Here is a 22,743-nt window from a genome sequence, read left to right as displayed (position 1 = left end):
TGTGTTCAAAGCAAGGAGTATTTTGAGGGGGGTTAATGGCAATGTGTCTTTCACTGTAATCAATTTTTTAAAATTTAAACATTCTCTGTATTTTTCAGTCACACCTTGTAGTTTTACATCTAAAACTTAAAATTTAACACTGTACATATTTATAATTGTCTCTCATATATATATTTCAGTACTAAGGATTGAAACCTAGGGATTTGAATGCTAGGCAAATATTCTACCACTGAATTGCATTTTCAGCCATGTAATTTATTTATTTATTTAAAAAAATGGTTTTTGGTCACAGACTCTCACTATATAGTCCAGGGCCTGAACTTACTAGGTAGCTCAGGCTGTCCTCAGACTTACTGAAATCCTCCCATATCAGCTTCCAAGAGCTGGGATTACAGATGTGTGCTACCACACCTTTCTTGTTTAAAATTTTGAGACAGGCTTTCACTAGTATTATAGGCATATGCCACCACACCCAGCATAATTGGCATATTTAAAATTTTATGTAAATTTTAACACACAAAACATTCTTACAAATTATTATAGGTACATGCCTATCAACTAAATGTTAAAAGCATGCAGTGCCATAGGATTATATTCAATTCTAGCAGTGATTTTCTATTCTCTCCAAATACTCCCTGCCACTGAAGTCAGAGTTCTAGAAATTTAATATTGTAAAAAGCCACTAAAGTATCTGCTGCAAATGCAGATGTGCAGGCTTTATCTCAGAAACTCTGATGTAGCAGGTCTGAGTGGGGGTTGATGGGCATGCATTTGAAAATCCAGCAGAAGCAGCTGAAAGTGATTCTAAATCAGAGCTGCTGAATGTACACAGATGGCAGGCGGACACAGAAGCCTGAAGATGCTGGTGAGGTCTGTGCCAGGACAGGATTTGGAGTCATTAATCCATAGGCAGAGTGAAAACCATGGCATGGACAGGAATATCCAGGTGCAAGTGTAGAGAAAGAAGTGTGGTGCTACGGAAGAGGTGGGAAGCCAAAATGGAAGGAGCAAAAGGAAAAGGAGAAGTCTACCTACCAAGGACAGAGAACAGAAGTCTACCATGGAGAGGGTAAAGAATGGAGGGCGCTGTGCCACAGAAACCAAAGTTGTAGAGTTAAAAAGGAGGGAGTGCTCAGCAGGACCAAATGAAACAAAATGACCAGGTGGGCTAAGGCGAGAAAATCTCTGTGTTCACAGCTGTTGCAGGCACTCTAATGTTTCTTGGAAAGCAGGGTTATTTGTCAATTTCATTCCAAGCACCTGTCATATTGTAAACAATCAATGTCTGGTGAACTAAATTATACTGACAAAGGTATTTGCCATAGAGGAATATTACTTGCGAGGCAGGTGGTGAAACCACTGCGCCAAATCCCTGGCCCTGCCATAGAGGAATTTTAGAGCTCTGCTACAACTCAGTTCCATCAAGTACCCTAATTAGGATGGGCAAATGATGTATGGATATAGCCACCCATGATGGAGATTTAACTGTAGCCAAATCAGTAAGGCAGTTATTTTGAGCCATCTGTCAAGATATGTAATGACCTTTAAAACAATGCCTAACCTTGCTGTGTGATGATATTCTGGAATTTTGCCAGTAACTTTAAAAAAATTAAGTAAAGCCCTTTAAAATCAGCAAACTGAGACTCTGAGAGTGTTTTCCTCCAAATTATCTCTCTTGATCATTTATAGACGTGTGTAGTCATGAGGTGAACAAATCACACTGAAAGAGGTAAATGGCTCTCCAAGAACATGCATTGTCAGTTGCCATGACAACTGCTAAATTTATTGACTAGCAAGTAAAAAATCAATTAGAAACCAGGAAAAGAATTTGCACAGGAATATAAAACCTTTCTGCCTCATTATATCTGGAACTTTCCCACATCTATACAGTGAATGGAGAAGGAAGGTCATTGCGAATGCTGGACAGTGGAGTTTTCAGGAAAGTCATGTTGTTCCTGCATTTCCATCCTCCTAATATCCCTTCCATAACCTGATCTTGTCAATACCAAAGCAGGTTATTAGACTGGTAAAAATGTACCCCATTACCTGAATCTTTTATACTAATGACATTGACCAGTTCTTGGTTCTAAGCTATTTCTCTTTGAACCAGACAGTTTTTAGGTTTATTTATAGAGACAGCCTGCATCTTTGTGGGAGTTTCTTCTCCCATGTGGCATTTGCTTGGCCAGTCAAGAAATACAGGGAGAGATGATCTCAGGAAGCCATCCTCCAAGGCTCTTATGGGTTCCATTTTTTTCTTTCCATGGAGACCTACAATTCTCCATTCCTACTTTACTGAGAATACTGAGAAAGGTTGCCCTGTTTTTCAGGCTCTTTCTAAAACATTGTTAAATTGATAGAATGGGGAGAGACCCTATTGCAAGAGTAAACATAAGCCGAGTGACAATTACTTCATTGAGTGATCACTTTTATTGCAGTGAGCTCATTGATCTCATGTGGAAATGGTCAAGCTCTCAGGGTGGACTGCGCATGGTTCAGTTACGAGATCACCAGGAGATGGGCTGGCCCACTGAGAGGGGCTCTGCTTTACCACCCATGGCACAACCACAGTAAAGTAAGCCCAGATCATCCCTTTGGTAGCAGTGTTTTCCAACTATAGGTTGTGACTTACTACTAGAATCCACGTGAGAGTTGAAACCATCTTTTTTTTTTTTTTATACCAGGGATCAAACTCTGGACCTTGCACTTTCGAGGCAGGCGATGGAACCACTGAGCTAAACCCCTAGCCCCAAACCATCATTTTAAGAAGAAGATAATGAGTAAGAGTGCAGCATGAATCTTATCTATAAAGGTAAAATCTGTTTTGTGAAACTTTGCTTCATCCTCTACAAATGCACTGGATTGCTCAATTGAATATATTTCCTACTGCAGGTCCTGGCCAAAAAGGTTGGACTGTTTGGCTCTTCTTTGCTGAAAGTCTTTCAACATTCTCTTGTTCTAGAGAAAACATGACTAGGCACATAAACAAAGAATTCTAGTTCTTTAACATTTACAGCTGAAATCTACAACTCACTTGCAGAACACCAAGTTAGGTCTTAACATTTTTACTCTCCACCTTTCAGTTTACTCACAATGCCTTCTCTCTTCTTGGGTGTTTTCAAATCTGAATCTTCTTTAGGGGCGTTTAGCCATAGCTTGCATTTAACGCATATGATTTCTGTGTCCTCTCCTCACTCAAGAGTTCCCATTCACTACTTTTGTGGGTGTCTTCTCTGCATTGCCCTGCCTGTCTCTGTCCAGGTCTCTTCCAACCCTCTTCCTGGCCGTCTTTCTCATCAGGGATCAGCCTCTTTCTCCTGGTTGCTTTCCTCTCAGCATCTACGTTCTGGATCATCAACTTCTCATTGACCTGAATTTGTTGTCTTGTTATTTGTTTTTCTTTTTCTTTCGGAAGCAGGGATCGAACTCATTATCTTGCACTTGCGAGGCAGAGGGCAGAACCACTGAGCTAAATCCCTGGCCTTATTTTTGTTTTCTTGTGTGTATCTCTAATCTCCCTACCTGGCCGATGGCAGTTTGAACCCAGCAACTGTGAATCACAATTTTTTGGATCCCCAATTTTATCTGACACAATGGGGGGTATATAATAGATGGTTGGTATTAATGCCTCAAGTTAATCGGTCTTCAGTTCCTACTTTACATTGAAACTCTGTCTTACTCTAGCATTTTGCTGTTTAGATACAATGTTTGTGTTTGAAATGGGTTTGCTGTTTCCAAAGCTCTCATATTATCTCATTTGATGTTATCTACAAGGGCTTGGTAAAGTAGGCATAAGTTATGCTAATTATATTCTTTTTCTTTTTTGATACTGAGGACTGAACCTAAGGCCGTCACACACCAACCTACCTTCTTAGCTCTGTGTGTGTGTGTGTGTGTGTGTGTGTGTGTGTGTGTGTCTGTGCATGCGCACATTTTTTTAAAAATGGATCTTAGTAGGTGGCTCGCTTGCTTATGCTGGGCTCAAATTTATAATCCTCCTGCCTTACCCTCCCAGAGTGCTGGGATGATACTCATTCATGAGAGATGAGGAGAGTGAGTCTCATAAAGTTTGTGACAGTAACGTGGCTTATCAGTGATGTCCCTAAAACCAAAATCAAGGATGTAACCTATTCAGCGTCATTATCATCCTTTAACAGAACCTTAAAAGAAAAAATAATTACAGAATAAAATAAAATGCTCACTCAATGCAAAATGATGTGCAAGAATGAAGCAAAACGCCTGAAGAAATAACAGAAGCCCCATTTCTCATGACTAAGAATCTGAATACTTTGTGCTAACCCCAACATTGTGGGGATCACTTTTGCTCCTGTGATTGTGCTTGGATTAAACCAACGCCACAACAGACAGGAAGAAACCCACGGAATGCTTGTAGAGCATGAGCTGCTTGTCTGTTGACGAATGTTCATTAGCTCCACCCTATGTTACAAATAATTACCAAGTTCTTTCGTTAATTTGTTTCTTACCCAGCTGTTCTCCTAAATGTTGGCCTCTCTCGGTTGAGATGACCCGCTCATCTTCCATGTCACATTTGTTCCCAACCAGGATAACCTGGGCATTATCCCATGAGTATGTTTTGATTTGTGTTGACCTAAAAGGAAAATAACAAGCACAAATGATCAGGGAAAGGCAGAACCACATAAAATGGAGGAGGAGGAATATATCCCACAGATGACGATAACAGCAAAAAATGAAGTCCAAATGCCTGACATTTAAAATTAATTAGTTCAGCACAATTCCACTTTCAGATTCTCACCAGGGAATGCAAGAGTCAAAAATTAAAGCCACAGGCTAGGGTGTAGCTCAGTGACAGAGCACGTGTGCTTAGCATGTGCAAGGCTGGAGTTTTAATCCCCAAGCACTGCTTAAAATAACCAAGTCAACAAGCGAGTGCTGTGCCATGAGTTATTTGATGAGATTAGTACTACACACTTCTTCTTTTCCCTCTTCTACCCTTACCTTATGAACTGCAGTACATTTAAACTAACCACCATTTCCCAAAAGATATTCCCAAAATTAACAATAAAAGCCCTAGGTCTGAAGAAACCTCTTAGTTCCAGGCAAACAAGATGATTGGTCACTGTTTACAAAAGCTCAGTTTTCCTAATCCCAAAAACAGTTTTAGGAGGTAAAAGGGAGCTTATGATCTCTAGGGGTAATGATAATCTTTAAAAAGAATTGTATGAACTGACATATCCAGGCCTTACATTTTTAGGAGAAAAGGCAAGTTAATTAATGTCAAAATAAAAACACAAAGGGCTGGCATTTTAAATTACTACAAACAGGACATCTGGAATTCAGAATAGGCTTCCAGCATGGATCTGGACAAATAGTTTTTGATTTTGAAACTTAGTAACTATACTTACCACTTGCAAGTGTTCTTTGAAATCCTTTACATATGCTGAGCCACTAATCAATTCTTCAGAATAATGCAAGGGAGAGACAGTGATAACATTTTACAGTTGAGGAAAGTGTGAAACAGGTTTCAATAGTTTGCTCAAGATCACATAGCTAGTTGAATGGCAGACCTGGGACACACACCCAGGCAATATGGTCCTCAAGTCTGTGCTCTTAAATGAGTTTCTGTTCTACTTCTTAAAAGTGTGAGAACTTAAGATCTAGTGCTATATTGTCATCCAGAGAGGAAAGTAGGTTCTTTAATCTTCCCTGTCTACTATTTGAGGACAATAGTCTCAGGTATGTGGAGAGACTATTGTCCACTGCAATCAGGAGAGAGATGCCGGGATGCTGAAATGCTAAACAAATGATTAAAATTCGAAGGAGCAGATTTGTAAAGTGTCAAAAAGAGAAACCTGGGAATGATCTTCCAAACAATCGTCAAATCCTTGAGGATTATTAAATAGAAAATAGAGACGAAGTGTTCTCAATTTAAAGAGAGAATAAAAAGCGAAGAGTTTTAAACTGCAGCTGGAGCGCTTCAATGCAACGTGATCGCTGCTTCTCCCTCTTGAGAAGAAAGACAAGCGCTAAGAGACAGGGTCTCATTTCACAATTTCCTTAAATCAAGCACAAGTTTCCAAACGAGATTAACATAATCTTGATTGCACCTGGACATGACAGGCGCAGCATGTTTCATCAGAAAAATCTGGGGCATATGATGTTCCTAATACGTTTACCTTTAGGAACAGTGAGGCTCAGCAATCTCCATGGACTGGAGAAATAAAAAGAAATTCTAAACTTTGTAATTTTTCCTCAGTACATCTTATATGTTGAGCATATGAAAAACGTTCACAGTACATTCTGGTATAAAAAATATCAAACATGTGGAAACACAAAAGAAAATCCTATTTCTTTTGGAGGATCTGAAATTGACTGGATTTCCTTATATAATTAAAAAAAATATATGATCCTTCTATTTTGGTAGGTCTGTAAATCAAAAGCCAGCCAATGCTTAGAAATGGCCCTGTGTCCTTCTGTTAGAAAGTTCTAATCCTGGTAGCACAGCTGGAAATCAGATAACCAGCATAAGACCAGTGACATAGGGCTCATTGTAGTGTCTTGGTTGTGCAAGAAGGGAGTTAGGGCCAGGGTGTAAATGACAGGGATTCCAGAGTTTCCTTGGGACAAAAGCTTGCTTGAGGAAATTCAATAACCTCTGACCTGGGTGGAGCCATCCTACTACACCCAGAGTGGAAAGACTGCTCCAAGTTGTGCTCTTGAGAAGGCTAGACAGGTATACAGCTCACCACTCAACAGGCTGATGGATATTCATCCTTTAACCAAATTAACAGAATGCTTGCATCTACCATTAAACATGTCTAAGGTTCTGCTGATAACACTACCTATGGGGCTGTAGGCTGCTACCACAGATTATCCATTTATATATGTATACCAAATATTCTCTGTTCCTTAACAACTATTTATAAAATATACAAAAACTAGAGAACATGATCTTTCTTTGGCCATGAGGTTATCAAAAGTATCCTTCTTATTTGTTCTCATACATATTTTTATGTAGCATCCTTATATGTTCTGAATTGCTAAGAAGATAACAAAGAAATGAACATTTTTCTATAATTACCATGGAACTATAAAGAATCATTGTTGTGAAAGCTTAGAGTGCCAGTGAAGACTTCTTTTCATTTTAATACATCAAAACCATGGTTTAGGACATGTGTGTTGAGGTGAACAAAAGACTGACTTGCCATCAGACTTGGTCTAATTTTACAATTAAAATTATGATTATAAAGGCTCATTTGTTTGGTCTTGGTTTTGACTGCTCTGGACTTCCTGATGTTCTTGTCAGCTGAGCAGGAAAGGTAGTCAAAGCAAGATAGGATCAGAACAACATAACCTAAGATGCCATAAATTATATGGTAAAAATGATTTCACAACAATCAAGAACAAAAAGATGTAGAAAATGACGCTGTCATTATACTCTAACAATACTCCTGCTCAACACATTTGTTAGTTACTTCTGCTTCTTGTTGTTTTAAACTTTCTTTCATGTGTTGTGAGGAATTCAACATTTTTTTGCCTTTAGTTGCTTTGTCTACCAAAGGATATATAATCATGTCATACCTATATTGGTAATAAATGATAACATATCTTATCTGCTTGTGGATATTTTCAATTCTTAGATCATACAGAGCACTTAAGTTTTTTGTAAGAAAATACTAAGTTATAGTCATTATTCCAAAATGAATACTAGTATCAGCATTCATATCACTAATATCAAATTTATACAATTTTTTACACACAAAATAATTTTCTACTCACATACCAACAACTGCATAATTCACCCAAGGTGAAAACAATATAAATACCTATGGCCAGGTTAGTGAATGTGTAGGGAATGACATCCATCCAAGTTTGGAACTGGTGTATAGTAATCATAAAATAATGCCATTTATAATAAGACACATTCCAATAAATATTAAAAAAGAAAAAATGTTATATATTAGACTTATAAGCCATTGAGCTGTTTTGTATCTCTTATGAAAATCCATATTGAAATACAAGCTTAGATTATTCCAGAAAAAGTTGGAGATGAGTAAGTAGAAGCTTTGTTAGTTGAGAGTCAGAGTTGATGCACATTTTATCTATATTGTGCTATGCATTTAGGTCAGAAGAAGGAGTGAGCTAAGCCAATTCCTACCCCTTACAGAGAAATCTGTAGTACTCAATGTCGCTATCTTCACCTGTGAAATGAGGCTACCATATTTTGCTCTTACTCTGGGGCTAGTGTAGGACAAATATGATTTTAGGTAGACTCACACTGTATTTTTTTGTAGACTTCTCTTTATAAATAGGATACATCCTTAGTCCCATCTTGGGCAGTTGGATGTTCTTCCTAAGTCCAGCTCAACTTATTTCTTCTAATTCCTATTATCTAAATGATATAAATGATTGGGAGATTTTCATTAATGAACCTCAAATTTTGTTTTCAGTTTGTAGCTTCAGGCTATGGTTCTACATAGTAATTTTTGAGGTGCTGGGGATGGAACCCATGGCCTTGTGCAGGCTAAGCATATGCTGTACCACTGAGGTACATCCATTCCTACATAAGTACATTTTTAAAGGGGGATAGTCTTCCTCTGGTATATCTCTTAGTACCACGGCATATGTTTGTCGATTAAATCTTTCTTTCATGTAGTATTATGTCTTTACTCTTTTTGGCCATTTGCTATACTTCATTAATGTTACTTGGGAAATGAGTTTCCAATCACCTAATTAAGAGGACTATATAATTTCTTTGTTAGGTAGAAATACATACTAAAAGAGAGTGGCTGTCACCCGATAACATACATGTGAAAAGATGATTTATTTCTCGATCACTGCAAAAGATCCTTGGGGATTTACTGTTAATCTCAACAAGATTAATAGAATCAAGCCACTCGCAAGTCACCATGGTTACTCTGCAACCTGCAGTTAACTCAGACCTTACCAGTACCAGATAGCTGATAGCCACTAAAATACTCATTATTTAATTTCCATTAAGTTAAACAAAACAAAACCAACCCAACAAAAGTACCTCAGGTCTTTCAATTTTTATGTGGGTGCTGGGAGAGAGAGAGAAACATAATTATCCCAACTTTAGCCTTATCAAATCTGAAGTGAAGTTGCAAAAAACCATAAGACAGAACACAGGGAAATGAAAAGGTTTTGATGTTTCACACGTAAATAACTGAACTCTGCATGAACTAAAATTATTTAAGTCCCGAGAGATGTAAACTGATCAACCAAATTCCTACAGTATCTCCATTTCTTCTTTCCTAGTTGTATAAGTAATTTCCTATGAATTTAACAACTTCTCCTACAGAATGATGGGCTCTTGTTAGTCACAATCCCTGAAAAGCAGTCCACGAAATGTACCCAGTGACCTCCAGAAAGCAATTGTCTTCTATAGTCTGATTTGGGTTGCAAGTAGGAAAAATGAGAGAGAATTATGACTTGCTTTCTTCACCCAGTGACATTTAGTCAGAACTTAATAGCAGCCCCTTCTTAATTCAGGGAGCTAATAGTTCACCGCTGCCACTGTTTCCCTGATTCTCTTTAACATTTAGCAGGCCTGGCTGTTGAGTGTTCCTGAAAAACACTTCTACCTGCTATTGTTGATCACATGGATAGCATTAGACCTTCTATTATTATTTTTTCACTTGGCTTAATCATTCATTTATTCAAATTTTTCTCAACCTTTGGCAACTTTTTAATGCTATTCCAATTTAGAACAATTAAACAGAACCCCTAGGGACTTCATTGGAGGGATTAAAAAAAAATCTTTCTTCAGGTAATTTTTATGTAAATCAGAGCTGAGCATATTGGGATGATCCCTTCAAAGGCACTTTCCTTTTTTTGGTTTTTAAATAGCCCAATTCTTTGTTTGCCATCTAACACTACAAAGCAGGTGGTTTACAAGGATACATGCAAGTTAAAGACATTTTAAAATGAGAGTAGTAGTAAGAAAACAAAACTATGACCACAATAAAAACCAGTGAGTTACATCTCTTATATATGCTAATCGGTAGTTTTAGGAACTTGAGAACTAGGTCTTTTATTTGTACATTAACTCATTTAATAGATTTAAAAAGAAAAAAAAATTTAAAGTACCTACGAGTAAAATATTCTCCAATATTTGATATGATATATTTATACTTTTTGGTAAAATTGTTACATTATCATAAAAATTATGACAGTAGAAAAATAGCTAAAGAAAAAAGTATATTTATAAAAGATCTTACTATTTTCACTATTAGCATCTGAGTGAAGGTCCAGTGATAGACTATATTACTTATAGTCTCAGTAATTACATACTTTTCTGTGGGTGAATTATAGTTCCATGCCCAAGTAACTTTGGACTTAAATGAAGTAAATTTAACTTTGCCAGAGCAGTATAAGAAGAAATGACATGTGCCATCGGGAGAAAAGGCTCGGTAGTATCTGTCAATGCTCTCTTTCTCTACACCACAGCGAGAGCCCATCCCAGACAGGGTTTGCTCTGTCACCCTGTGCCAGAAATGAGAAACCAGCAAGAGCTGAGATGAGTTCACCAGAGGTCGACAAATCTTCACCAAACCTAGAAAAGCCCAGTTTATCCAGCACCCTTCATAATGTCTTGATTTTTCACTTTAGCTATTTCTCCGCTCCCCACATAAGCTTATTCATTTCTTTGAATTTCCTATAAAGGTTGCATTTTCACCAGGTGAGGACTATCAGCCACTATGGGTGGTTTTAGGTTTGTGAGGCCCAAAATTAAAAAAGATTTGACAGCCTACATAAGAAAAAAACGTGAATTAAAGATACGGAATTGGGTACAGAAAATCTTGTGAGAGATGATGTTGGTGCTGTCTCTCTCCCACAGGCCTTACCACTTCTGATCTTGCTGGCTGACTTCCACTTGCCAGTATCTGCATATCTGCTTTACCGCTTTCTCCAAAGCAATGGGAGGGCCTTTTGCCCATCAGGGAAGGCCAAGTGGAACAAGGAAACAGCACATTCAGTCACAGACCTTAGCCTGGAGCTGACAGAAGTTGGTATGCAAATACTCCTGCTCCCTCTCTTTCCAGTTGCTACCATACTGATTCTCAGAGTTTTCAAACAGGACACCTCTAGGTACCCCTAATAGTAGCTAGCTTGAAAAATACATATTTTACTGGCTGTTTTCCCTTTCACAATTTATTTCCCTACTTCCAATAGGTGTTTCTTTACTTTCCAAAAGACTACTTTAACTCAAATTTCTGTCTTATGGCTTGCTTCCAGAGGAGCCCTATTAAGACACTTTGGGGAGGTTTCCTTTGGTAAGGAGTCCACAGGGACTCCTTTGCAGTTGCGTAGAGATGCCAGAAACTGGACACTGATTGTTAAACTTTTTTCCTTTTCCCAAAGATCCAGCTTACTGGTACACCAGTGAACTTAACCTTAAAAAACTTTGCAAGAAGTCCACCTGCAGCCATCACATGCCATCTACTAAAACATACTGATCACCTCTATGTCAGGCTCACCATTCCTCTTGCATCTATTCTCACTGTGTGTGTTCTCTGGATTAGGTATTCTGTGGGTCACACACCATGACCGTCTCACTTGTCCGTACCTCCTCTGGACTAGCACTCCTGTGAGAGCAATGACTTCAACTGTTTTTTTCACCATTATGTCTCCACCACTCATCAAGATGCCCAAACACTTAGTAGGTAATCAAACAGTAACTTTGAATTAGTGATGGAGTGAACCATCAAATGCAGACAGAATGTGGCAAAAATGCTTAAAACGTTTATCTAATTCAGACTATAAGTCTAAAAAATAGCACAGGAAGAGAATCAGCATCTCACATGCCCCCCTCTGTAATCCCTTCAGGGTGTGTTGCTGGCACAGCTGTACTTTGGTCTTTTATATTTTGGCAGTGTCCATTGCAAGAAAAGGCAAGTGATGGCTTCTCCACAACCTGCAAAGGCCATCTGTGAGAGCAGCTATTCATTCCGCCCTGGAGGCCACACGTTTTCCTTCCTGATTCATTGCTAATAGTCATCATGACATCCAGGAACAACTTAACAGCTCCACATTGTGAGGTTGTTGCTTTATAGGGACTCAAGTTCAATTCCTTCATTGTGTAGATGATGAAGCCAAGATTCCAGATATGAAGTAACTCGCCCAAAACAATGAATGTAAATTCCAAGGTCACCACAAACTGGAGCTCCAGCTCCGAGGTCCTGCCCATGGTCTTCTGCAACATACTCCCTGTTTCCACAGGGAGGAAAGTGACTACACTTTATTAGTTGTGGGACTTGGTAATAAATAAATTTATATGCTAAATACAGTACTTGATTATCTTTTCAAAATAAAAATATCTTCAGAGGAAAGCAAAAATCTCTGAATATACATATAGGAATGTCCTTCAGCTATGTGTGGGTATGAGCAGACCTGGACGTGCCTAGGATCTGTTTGTTTTGCTCCTCTACAATCAGCCTGTGGCTGGGAAGCAAAGCCAGGATTTATTTCAAGAACTCAAGAAGCAGTCTTCTATTTCCACATGGTCCTGAAACTGCTCCGCTCACATCTGCTTCTATGTTGCTAGTCTAAACACAACTTTTAGCTTATTTCATCACCCTTCCCTTATAACTTCTGATCTCATTTTGATTGCATAAGATTTTTTTTAAGTGTAGGTATGAACAATTTGGGCATCCTCTCCATTTATGCAGGAAATAAAAATGAAACAAGAAGTAGTGAAGCAAAGTTCAGTTTTCTCGACAACAAAAAAAGAGGAATGGAAACCTGGCTTAAGAAAGTGTAACTAAGTGAGTGTTCCTCACCTCAGGAATATCTGAGTTATTCTCTCACAAGGGACAAAGCTAAAATCATGTTGATAGAAATAAATTTTCTCAAATTTGACAAACTTGTGTTATCTTTGGGGGAATCTTGGCAAGATATGCTTGCTTTTTCAGTTAATGACAAGGCTTGTTTCAGGGGAAGCTGAATTTAGGATCTAGAATTGGCTCTGTCTTAACTCAGCTACCAAAATCATCCTCTTCTTTATAGTGCTAATGGCTGAACAGAGGAGAAGTTCCATACACATCCTGACACAGCCTGAACACTGAGTTTTATAAGATATTAAAATAGGACCAAGGAAGAGGGAATTTCTCTACCTCTGAGGAATGTGATGATTTTAAGGAGGTAGACTGGGATTACCAGTTTGTAAAGACTGTGGAACTTTGAAATGAGATCTGCAGGAAAAGCAGAAGAGGATACTAAAAGGATGTATTAGTCAGTTTTCTACTGCTGTGACAAAATATATAAAACAATTAATTTAAAAAGAGGAAAGGTTTATGTGGTTTCAGCCCATTGTCGCCTGGCTCTGTCACTTCAGGCCTATGGCAAGGCAGGGCATCATGGTGGGAAGATGTGTTGGAGGAGATGGTTAACCTCATGGCAGACAGGAAGCAAAGAGAGACAGGAAGGGGATGAAGTCCTCATGTCACTTTCAAGGGTATTCCCCCAATGACCTAATTCTTTTACTACCTGCCCCCACTTCCTAGCAGAAACAGAGGTTAGAAGCCTAGCCTTTAGCATATTTGCCTTTGGTGGACATTCTAGGTACAAACAATAACAGAGGAGGCAAAGGAAAAGAAGAACTGTTACTCAGGCCCTTTGAAGCCTAAAACTGTGATCCTCCTTTCCAGGCAGGAATTGTATCATCTGGGTGTTAAATTAGCACAGTAGATATAGAAATGTTCTCTATTCCCAACAGTAGACTATGCTTTTGAGACTTCACTTTCAGGACTGTGGAGGACTTTGAGGTAGCCAAAAAAGATAACCAGGGGCCCAGTGTAGCATAGCTTTCCAGATCATCTACCTTTCACCATCTTTGAGCTACTGAATGACTCTATAGGTTGTAGAAAATTGATATCTTGCTGATGGAAAGAAGTGCAAATGAATCATGTTTGATGGCATCTAGTTGGTCACTGCCCCATGAAAATTAATATGTCCTGCAACTTTTGATAAATATGTTTCTGTATCATGATCCCTTCTGTATTCACCAAGTACACTTGGAGTCTTGCAACTTTGCAGTGGCTCCATCTTTGAATCATTATTTAAATAATATCATTGATGCTCATTATAAATGTGGGTGGAAGTTGTTTTACCTTTTAAATATTTTAAAAATTAACCATAATAGCAATAACATCTGATGAAAGGAAGGCATGTATACCTATGAAGGGTATAAGCACTGTGACCACAGATTTTCCACCCTTCGCCTAAGTAAAGATCCACTAGAGGGTGGAAATGAGAAACACTCCCATTGGGAAAGTCAGACTGGAGGCCTTAGGGTCCTCCTGAGTTAGCAATCTCTGAGATTGAGAAGACCCTGGTCCTTGCTAACCCACACATGGAGAACTGGTTACTCTCTGGGTGTCAGTGCAGTACAATAACCATAAATACATAATAATTATACATATAACAATATGTAAATACAAACAGAATAATACATACATATTAATAAGACAGTAGGTTCTTTTATTAAATGTGTGCTTTGGCCAAGGCAATACATTCAATGCTCTGTATATATTATGATATTATTTGATTCTTAACAACCACCCCATAGTTATATACTATTGTTTTCCCCATTTTGCAGATGAAGAAGGCATAAAATGCAGACATTTTAGGGTAAATTTCCAGAAACACTTAGACACTTTATAGCAGAATTGGAATACAAAGTTTCCCACTGGAGTAAGACCTCCTAATACTGGGTTTTAATTTACTTTTTGCCTGATTAAGAAAGCCAGGAAAATTCTTTGGGCTTTTTTTAAATCTCTGCATCCTGTACTATATGAGAGAGAAGAACAAACTTGCTCATCTTTCTGCAAGATTTTGAAGAGTTTTAAAACCAGTATTATATAAAAGAAAGTTATTCATAGTACTGGTAAGCTGATAGCACTGATTATCTCTGTGACAGTGATACAGTATTGCAAAATCATTCTTTATAAACAATCTTCATTCTCATTTTTCTTATTATTTTGTAACCTCTATTTAGATAAGGCTAATGTCATAGAAAAAAAGGAAAGACGAAACACTATGATTGTATTTCAGCCCAACAAATGCAATGTCCAGCATCAGACAAAAAGTTTAGGATGCAGCAATAATGAAAGATGTGGACTTGCTCTCAGGAAGCTTGCAGGCCACCTCCACACTGCGATCATACAAATATACCCAGATCAGCAAGTGTTTATGGAATACCATTGTGCACAAGACACTGGTGTCTGTAGCATATGGTGTTGCTGCTTTTCAAACTTCAGCAGGCAACCCCAGGAAGGTTTGCTGAAACAGATTCCATATGCTATACTGAGATATTTTAATTAGGGCAGACTGGGTCATCTGCATTTTAACAAGACACAGGGGCTGTGATACCTTTGGTCATCAGACCACTTTGAGGGGCACTGTAATAGGAGATGGGATTAAATAGAATACACCCCCTATCTTTAGGCTGCTATGTTCCCTGGAGACATAGTTTGGCTTGGAAAACTAATGGTGAAGTGGTCACAGTGAGGTACTTTGACTGAAAAACTTGCGGTGATTGTTTCAAGAGTCCAAGTGATTGCTTCAAGGGTGCTGGAGTCTCTGGGATGAAGAGCTGGGGGAAGCTCTCCTGGGAGTGAGGAGTTGAAGCTGGTTAGCAACACTGTGCTTAGCAATGGAGGTGGAAGCCTTGTGGCCATGGACAGAAAGTGAGTCTGGGGATTTTCGCTTGCGGTGCCATCATTTTTGTGAGTTTAACAGACTGCCCTGAGGGGAGGAGAGAGAAAAAGGGTGGGGATAGGTGCAGGGCTATCCAGTTGGCTTTGTGTCCTGAAGAAAGGAGTGGTGCCCGAGGAGGACAGGAAAATGACAGGCAGAGAGCAAGGACAGATTAAGCTCAGGGCCAAATAATAGACCTAAGTAGGGGCTGCTGTTCCTTTCCTAGGAACTGAGTTCTTGTAAAATGGGCTCAAAAGAGTGAAAACTATTTGTTCTCTTTCAGCAACACATTTACATTTGTAACTCCTTCCGTTAAATGTTTTTGAAGCCTTGCTATGGACTATCATTAAAATTGCTGGATGCTAATCCCCCTCACACAAACCCACACACACGTGCACACACAAGCACATGCACACACACGTACACCATCTAACCTTTAAAATGACAGCAGTTTTCAAACGAATCAGGGCAAAGAAGTTGTGTCATTGTAGAGAACTCTGGCCTTCGGAAAGCAGAAAATATCAAAAGGCCAAGCCCAACAGCTGCCATTTGTCCTTAGCTGCAAATGGTGATTGCTATTCAGTTCTTCAGATCTCACATCAAATAATGCATCCTGCACTGTGCACACAAACCACAGCACCTTGCTGACACTCCTTATTCTTGCTATGTGGAGAAGTGGCTCACAGAACCCTCTGTTCAGTTTAGATGCTCAGATTAAGTCCTACTCTTACTGTGCCTCTGAAGGACCAGAATGATCATGATCACTCCCATTTCTTCGGACAAACAATATGGTCATGCCTCCTCCATGGAGGAGTTCCAGAAGTCTGCCATTAAAATAAATGAGTTTCCCATTGTGAAAACAACTGATCAACTAAATGATACATACAAGCAATGTTTCGACTAAGTGAGATGCATCTCTTGTACATATTAACCTCATTTCTTGAAGTGTACGTGTGCCCCCTTATGGTTGCTTAAAAGAAACTGTCCAATATCACTCTGCTTCCTCTGTGGATCATACTGAGTAATATTCATACCTCCAATTAACACAGTAAACACAGTCATTTCTAGGAGAAAACACAGACTTTTCTGCTAATAGCAACACTTCCATTTCCAGTATTTTCTGGATGTATCACCAAAAAAACCTAAATTGCTTTACTTCTCCAGCTATGGTGGAGGCTTCACTGGCTTCATCCACCACAGGCAATCTCAAATGGAAGGACAGTAAATAGTAAAGTCGATGTAACTAGAGGTTCTCTTCATGATTTAACAAATCCGGAAAGATCAACTGCAGCTAAACAGTAATGTAACTACTATGGAGCATGTCATAGGCACATCAGGTTGCTATAACAGGGCATCAGAGGCTGAAGGACTCAAACAACATACATTTCGGAAGGCTGGGAAGTAGCTGATCAGAATACCTGGGGGTTCAGCTTATGGTGAGGGCTCCATTCTCAGTTCAGAGATGGGAAGCTTCCAGGATATTTAGATGCTGTAGAAAGCACAAGAGAACTTTATTGTCTCTTTTTTAGGGCCAACTCCATAATGGCTCAGGGGGCAGGTCACCCATAGGACCTCATCTAAACCTAATCCCCTCTCAAAGGCCTCACCCCTACATTGCATCACACTGAGGATTAGAACTTCAACATATGAGTGGGGGGGTCCCACAGATTGGAATGCATTTTCTTTTTCTTTTTTTTCATTAAGCTGCTTCAAGGGTGCTGGAGTCTCTGGGATGAAGAGCTGGGGGAAGCTCTCCTGGGAGTGAGGAGTTGAAGCTGGTTAGCAACACTGTGCTTAGCAATGGAGGTGGAAGCCTTGTGGCCATGGACAGAAAGTGAGTCTGGGGATTTTCGCTTGCGGTGCCATCATTTTTGTGAGTTTAACAGACTGCCCTGAGGGGAGGAGAGAGAAAAAGGGTGGGGATAGGTGCAGGGCTATCCAGTTGGCTTTGTGTCCTGAAGAAAGGAGTGGTGCCCGAGGAGGACAGGAAAATGACAGGCAGAGAGCAAGGACAGATTAAGCTCAGGGCCAAATAATAGACCTAAGTAGGGGCTGCTGTTCCTTTCCTAGGAACTGAGTTCTTGTAAAATGGGCTCAAAAGAGTGAAAACTATTTGTTCTCTTTCAGCAACACATTTACATTTGTAACTCCTTCCGTTAAATGTTTTTGAAGCCTTGCTATGGACTATCATTAAAATTGCTGGATGCTAATCCCCCTCACACAAACCCACACACACGTGCACACACAAGCACATGCACACACACGTACACCATCTAACCTTTAAAATGACAGCAGTTTTCAAACGAATCAGGGCAAAGAAGTTGTGTCATTGTAGAGAACTCTGGCCTTCGGAAAGCAGAAAATATCAAAAGGCCAAGCCCAACAGCTGCCATTTGTCCTTAGCTGCAAATGGTGATTGCTATTCAGTTCTTCAGATCTCACATCAAATAATGCATCCTGCACTGTGCACACAAACCACAGCACCTTGCTGACACTCCTTATTCTTGCTATGTGGAGAAGTGGCTCACAGAACCCTCTGTTCAGTTTAGATGCTCAGATTAAGTCCTACTCTTACTGTGCCTCTGAAGGACCAGAATGATCATGATCACTCCCATTTCTTCGGACAAACAATATGGTCATGCCTCCTCCATGGAGGAGTTCCAGAAGTCTGCCATTAAAATAAATGAGTTTCCCATTGTGAAAACAACTGATCAACTAAATGATACATACAAGCAATGTTTCGACTAAGTGAGATGCATCTCTTGTACATATTAACCTCATTTCTTGAAGTGTACGTGTGCCCCCTTATGGTTGCTTAAAAGAAACTGTCCAATATCACTCTGCTTCCTCTGTGGATCATACTGAGTAATATTCATACCTCCAATTAACACAGTAAACACAGTCATTTCTAGGAGAAAACACAGACTTTTCTGCTAATAGCAACACTTCCATTTCCAGTATTTTCTGGATGTATCACCAAAAAAACCTAAATTGCTTTACTTCTCCAGCTATGGTGGAGGCTTCACTGGCTTCATCCACCACAGGCAATCTCAAATGGAAGGACAGTAAATAGTAAAGTCGATGTAACTAGAGGTTCTCTTCATGATTTAACAAATCCGGAAAGATCAACTGCAGCTAAACAGTAATGTAACTACTATGGAGCATGTCATAGGCACATCAGGTTGCTATAACAGGGCATCAGAGGCTGAAGGACTCAAACAACATACATTTCGGAAGGCTGGGAAGTAGCTGATCAGAATACCTGGGGGTTCAGCTTATGGTGAGGGCTCCATTCTCAGTTCAGAGATGGGAAGCTTCCAGGATATTTAGATGCTGTAGAAAGCACAAGAGAACTTTATTGTCTCTTTTTTAGGGCCAACTCCATAATGGCTCAGGGGGCAGGTCACCCATAGGACCTCATCTAAACCTAATCCCCTCTCAAAGGCCTCACCCCTACATTGCATCACACTGAGGATTAGAACTTCAACATATGAGTGGGGGGGTCCCACAGATTGGAATGCATTTTCTTTTTCTTTTTTTTCATTAAGCTTATTGGTACAGTTTAGGCATACAATACAGTTACATTCATCATTGGGATCTTGTACCTTTACATGATGTATCTTGGTTCTTATTTTTGCCCCTGCCCTCCCTTCACCCCCTCCACCCTTTCCTATTTACAAAGAGTTTGTTTCCATTTTTTCCTTTTCTCATATTTTTTTCTTTTCCCTTCTTTCCTTTCCCCTACCCCTCCCACTTTCCCTACTCCTTTACACCTTTTCTTCCTATTTCACATCATCAATTATACATTTTGATCCTTATTTCCACTTAGTTTTTCACACCAGAGAAACTATTCAGTGCCTACACATGTGTCCTATTTATTTTACTTACGAGCATAGCCTCAATGTGCATCCACTTAGCTATGAATGTCTCCAGTGTGAATTCATTTTCAAGTTTCAAGGCCAAGTAGGTATAAATATAAAGTTAGGGAGTTTTTGGTAGATTCTGGAATTCTTACTTTTTTCCCTATTATTAACTTTACAAAATACCATGATTCAGGGCTTTATAGTTCTCAATTCTTAGTTGTGTTTCTACTAGGTATTTTTCTTGAGAAAATGAACTTCCAAAACTAGAAACCCCTTTTTCTTTCATCAAAGTTCTGCCTCTGAGGGCTTCTTTTTATCAAAAAGAAAATGAGTTTTGGTAAATATTAAATACTGTGACTCAAAATAAGTGATTTTTAGCTCAAAGAATTTAGTATTTCCTTCCATTCATACAAGCGTTCCAGCTACACTGAGCACCATCATTCCCTGGGTGTGTCACACACGTGAATCAGGCTGTGCTTCTGCCTGCTCTTCCTTAGCGTAGATGTCTTTGGGTACAGAAGAAGCTTGTGACATCATATTTTCCTATTAATGCAAGTGCCTAGAGAGGTGAAAACCATCACCCTCAAGCTTGTACGTGGAATTAGCATCGGTAAGATCGTGCTCTATAGATGGAATTATTGTAAATCTCATTGTTGAAATGCTAAATTGAGATAGCAGGATAGACATTATTTGCTAATACTCAGGAAAACATAGCATCTTCTGTGGTGATGGCCAGACTTGCTTTTAAATATCATAGTTGTCCGAATAAACTCTTACTACAGCAAATAAATAAGAAAGAGAACCCACAATGTAGCAGAAAACAATTCAGAGAAGGAAAGGCTTTTCAAAAATGATTAGATTTAAGTCTGAATCAAAAAGAAATTACATATAAGTAGTATCCCTCAAGTAATTCTATTATTCATCTCATTATAAATCACTTAATTGTGTCACAAATCAAAGAAATTGGAAATTGAAAGAAACTCACGGACCACTTGAGCTAGCTACCCATCAGCATAAGATATGCCCTATGGGTTTACTTATCAGGTCCACCTAAGAATAGGAGGTGCAAGGGTACTTCAGTAATTTCATTGAAAATGTTGGTTTTTTCATTCCTGAGAAAATATCTAATTTTCTTGTCTTTAATTTCAGGTCTGAGCACTTGATTTTCTCCTTGGGAATGGGATAAGAATATTTATTCTTTCTGCAGCTTTTCTGTGTGCCTTGTGTCAAATACTAAAGCAATGCTGTATCATGTTTTACCTTTTCACAATTGACTTGCTTTGCCTAATGCCAACGAAAGTGACGTCAAACATCTTAGTAAACTCAACAGTTTTAGAACTTTACGCAAATTAATTTTGTTTTACATTTAGCATTTTTCTATATTTATTGTTATTTTTTAATAGATACTTTTTTTCTTTTTTATTTATTTTATTGGTGAGTACCCACCATGCTGTGTGTGGACTGAATATTGTGTCCCCCCCAATTCATATGTTGAAGCCTTGCTCCTCAGTGTGATTGTATATGGGTGTGAGCTCCTTGAGAGGAAGTGGGTTTATATGCAGTAATGTGGCCAGGCTCCCCCATCATGGGCTTGGTGTTCTAATAAGAAGAGACACGAAAGAGATCTCACCTCATGTTCTGCCCACCATGTGAGGTGACCCAGAGATATCCCAATGCAACCAGAGAGCATCCTCACCAGGAAGTGACTCTGCAAGTACTTTGGTCATGAATCTCCTAGGCTGCAAACTGAGAGAAGTAAACTCCTGTTGTGTAAGTCATTCAGTCAGTGGTATTTTATTCTAGCAACCCGAGTTCCCTAAAATATACAGCAGAGTAGCTATAACAGTATGCAGCCTTCAGTGTTCTCACAGCTTATGTCACATATCCATTTAGCTAAAACTGACCTTTCTGGAGTTCACAAATCACAACAAGAGACCTCTGCAAGTGAAGACTCAGCACCATTGGTGAGAAAGGGCCTGCTTCCCATGCAGGCCACAGTACCCTGCTGCCGCCACCTTAAAAAGCATATCATCATTTGATCATGTGCCCTATATGCATATATTGAAATATTACACCGACATGCATGAATATGTACAATGAATACATGTTAATAAAAAATAAAATTCAATATTAAAATACATATCACACCAGCAAAAGCAAGAAACAAGTATCTAATAGAATCACATGCCTATTATCTGTGAAAATGTGACATAAAAATTGAAGTCATCCTTCCTAAATGAAAAATGGCTACTCTAACAGCCAAATTTTTATTCCATTTATTTTCCCATTCTGCAGGAGAAAAGAGGTGATGATAGTAATAGTAGGCCATTCTGTTTCAAATCTCGCTAAGATATCAATGCACCCCCAATTCCTCCACCACCTACTTGCCATCAGCACTGCCCCATGAGGTGGTTGGATCGTGACCACTGAGCCCACTGAGACAGAAGCCTTGGTTCTTATCTGAGTGGCTATGGGCTAAATGTACCAGGGCCAATTTTTGTCACTATCTTCTGCTTCAAAAACATGAGCAATGGGCCAATGATTCTGACATCGTGCTTCTTCGTTGGGTATGAGTTTGTCCTCCACAGGCTGTCTGACATTATCTGGAAATATTTTTGTTTCTCATGACTGGGAGAAGGAAGTGCTACTGACATGTACTGGACAGAGGTCAAAAGTGCTGCTAAATATCTTTCAGTTCCCAGGATGTCTGCCCCCATTCCCCAAGAAAGAATTACCTGACCTAAAATATCAAGAGTATTCTGGTTGAGAAACCCATTTCTAATAGAACTAAGGGACTTCCTCCCTCCTTTCTCTCTCCTCTCCTTGCCTATTTCTTTTCTTGCTCTCTCCCTCCTTACCCCCATTCTTTCCTTCCCTTGGGGTCTCATCATGTTGCCCAGGTTGGCCTCAAACTCCTGGGTTTAAGTGATCCTCCTGCCTCAGCTTCCCCAGCAGCAGTATTACCATGTCTGGCTTGGGTTTCTTTTCTTCAATAATCATGTGTCCAGTGAGTTTATCCTTTGCTTTTGTCCAGCTCGAATGTTAGGGTTTGACTGGTTCAAATGAAATCAAGGTAGCTACTTAGGTGGCTTTGAAGAAACACAAAACAGCAAGTAACTTTCAAAATTTATACTCAAAATGTCACACCAAATAAGCTTTTTTTTTTTTTTTTTTTTTTTTT

At 39.2% G+C, this 22,743-nt stretch overlaps 1 protein-coding gene across 6 annotated transcripts in view; it reads right to left on the bottom strand.

Moving 5' to 3' along the window:
* Positions 1-22,743, bottom strand: part of Rab3c (RAB3C, member RAS oncogene family) — a 267,116-nt gene that overhangs the window by 31,002 nt on the left and 213,371 nt on the right. For all 6 annotated transcript variants that reach the window (XM_010626911.2, XM_010626912.2, XM_033760987.1 and 3 more), the window contains one exon: positions 4,485-4,609. In XM_010626911.2, the coding sequence (XP_010625213.1) occupies positions 4,485-4,609 (125 nt within the window). The remainder of the gene's footprint in view (positions 1-4,484; positions 4,610-22,743) is intronic.

The sequence above is a fragment of the Fukomys damarensis genome, unplaced genomic scaffold (assembly GCF_012274545.1).
Source record: "Fukomys damarensis isolate Sample0158 unplaced genomic scaffold, DMR_v1.0_HiC HiC_scaffold_1, whole genome shotgun sequence".
NCBI lineage: Eukaryota > Metazoa > Chordata > Mammalia > Rodentia > Bathyergidae > Fukomys > Fukomys damarensis.
The sequence above is the reverse complement of the archived record's forward strand: the minus strand, read 5'-3'. Positions and strand labels throughout refer to the sequence as shown.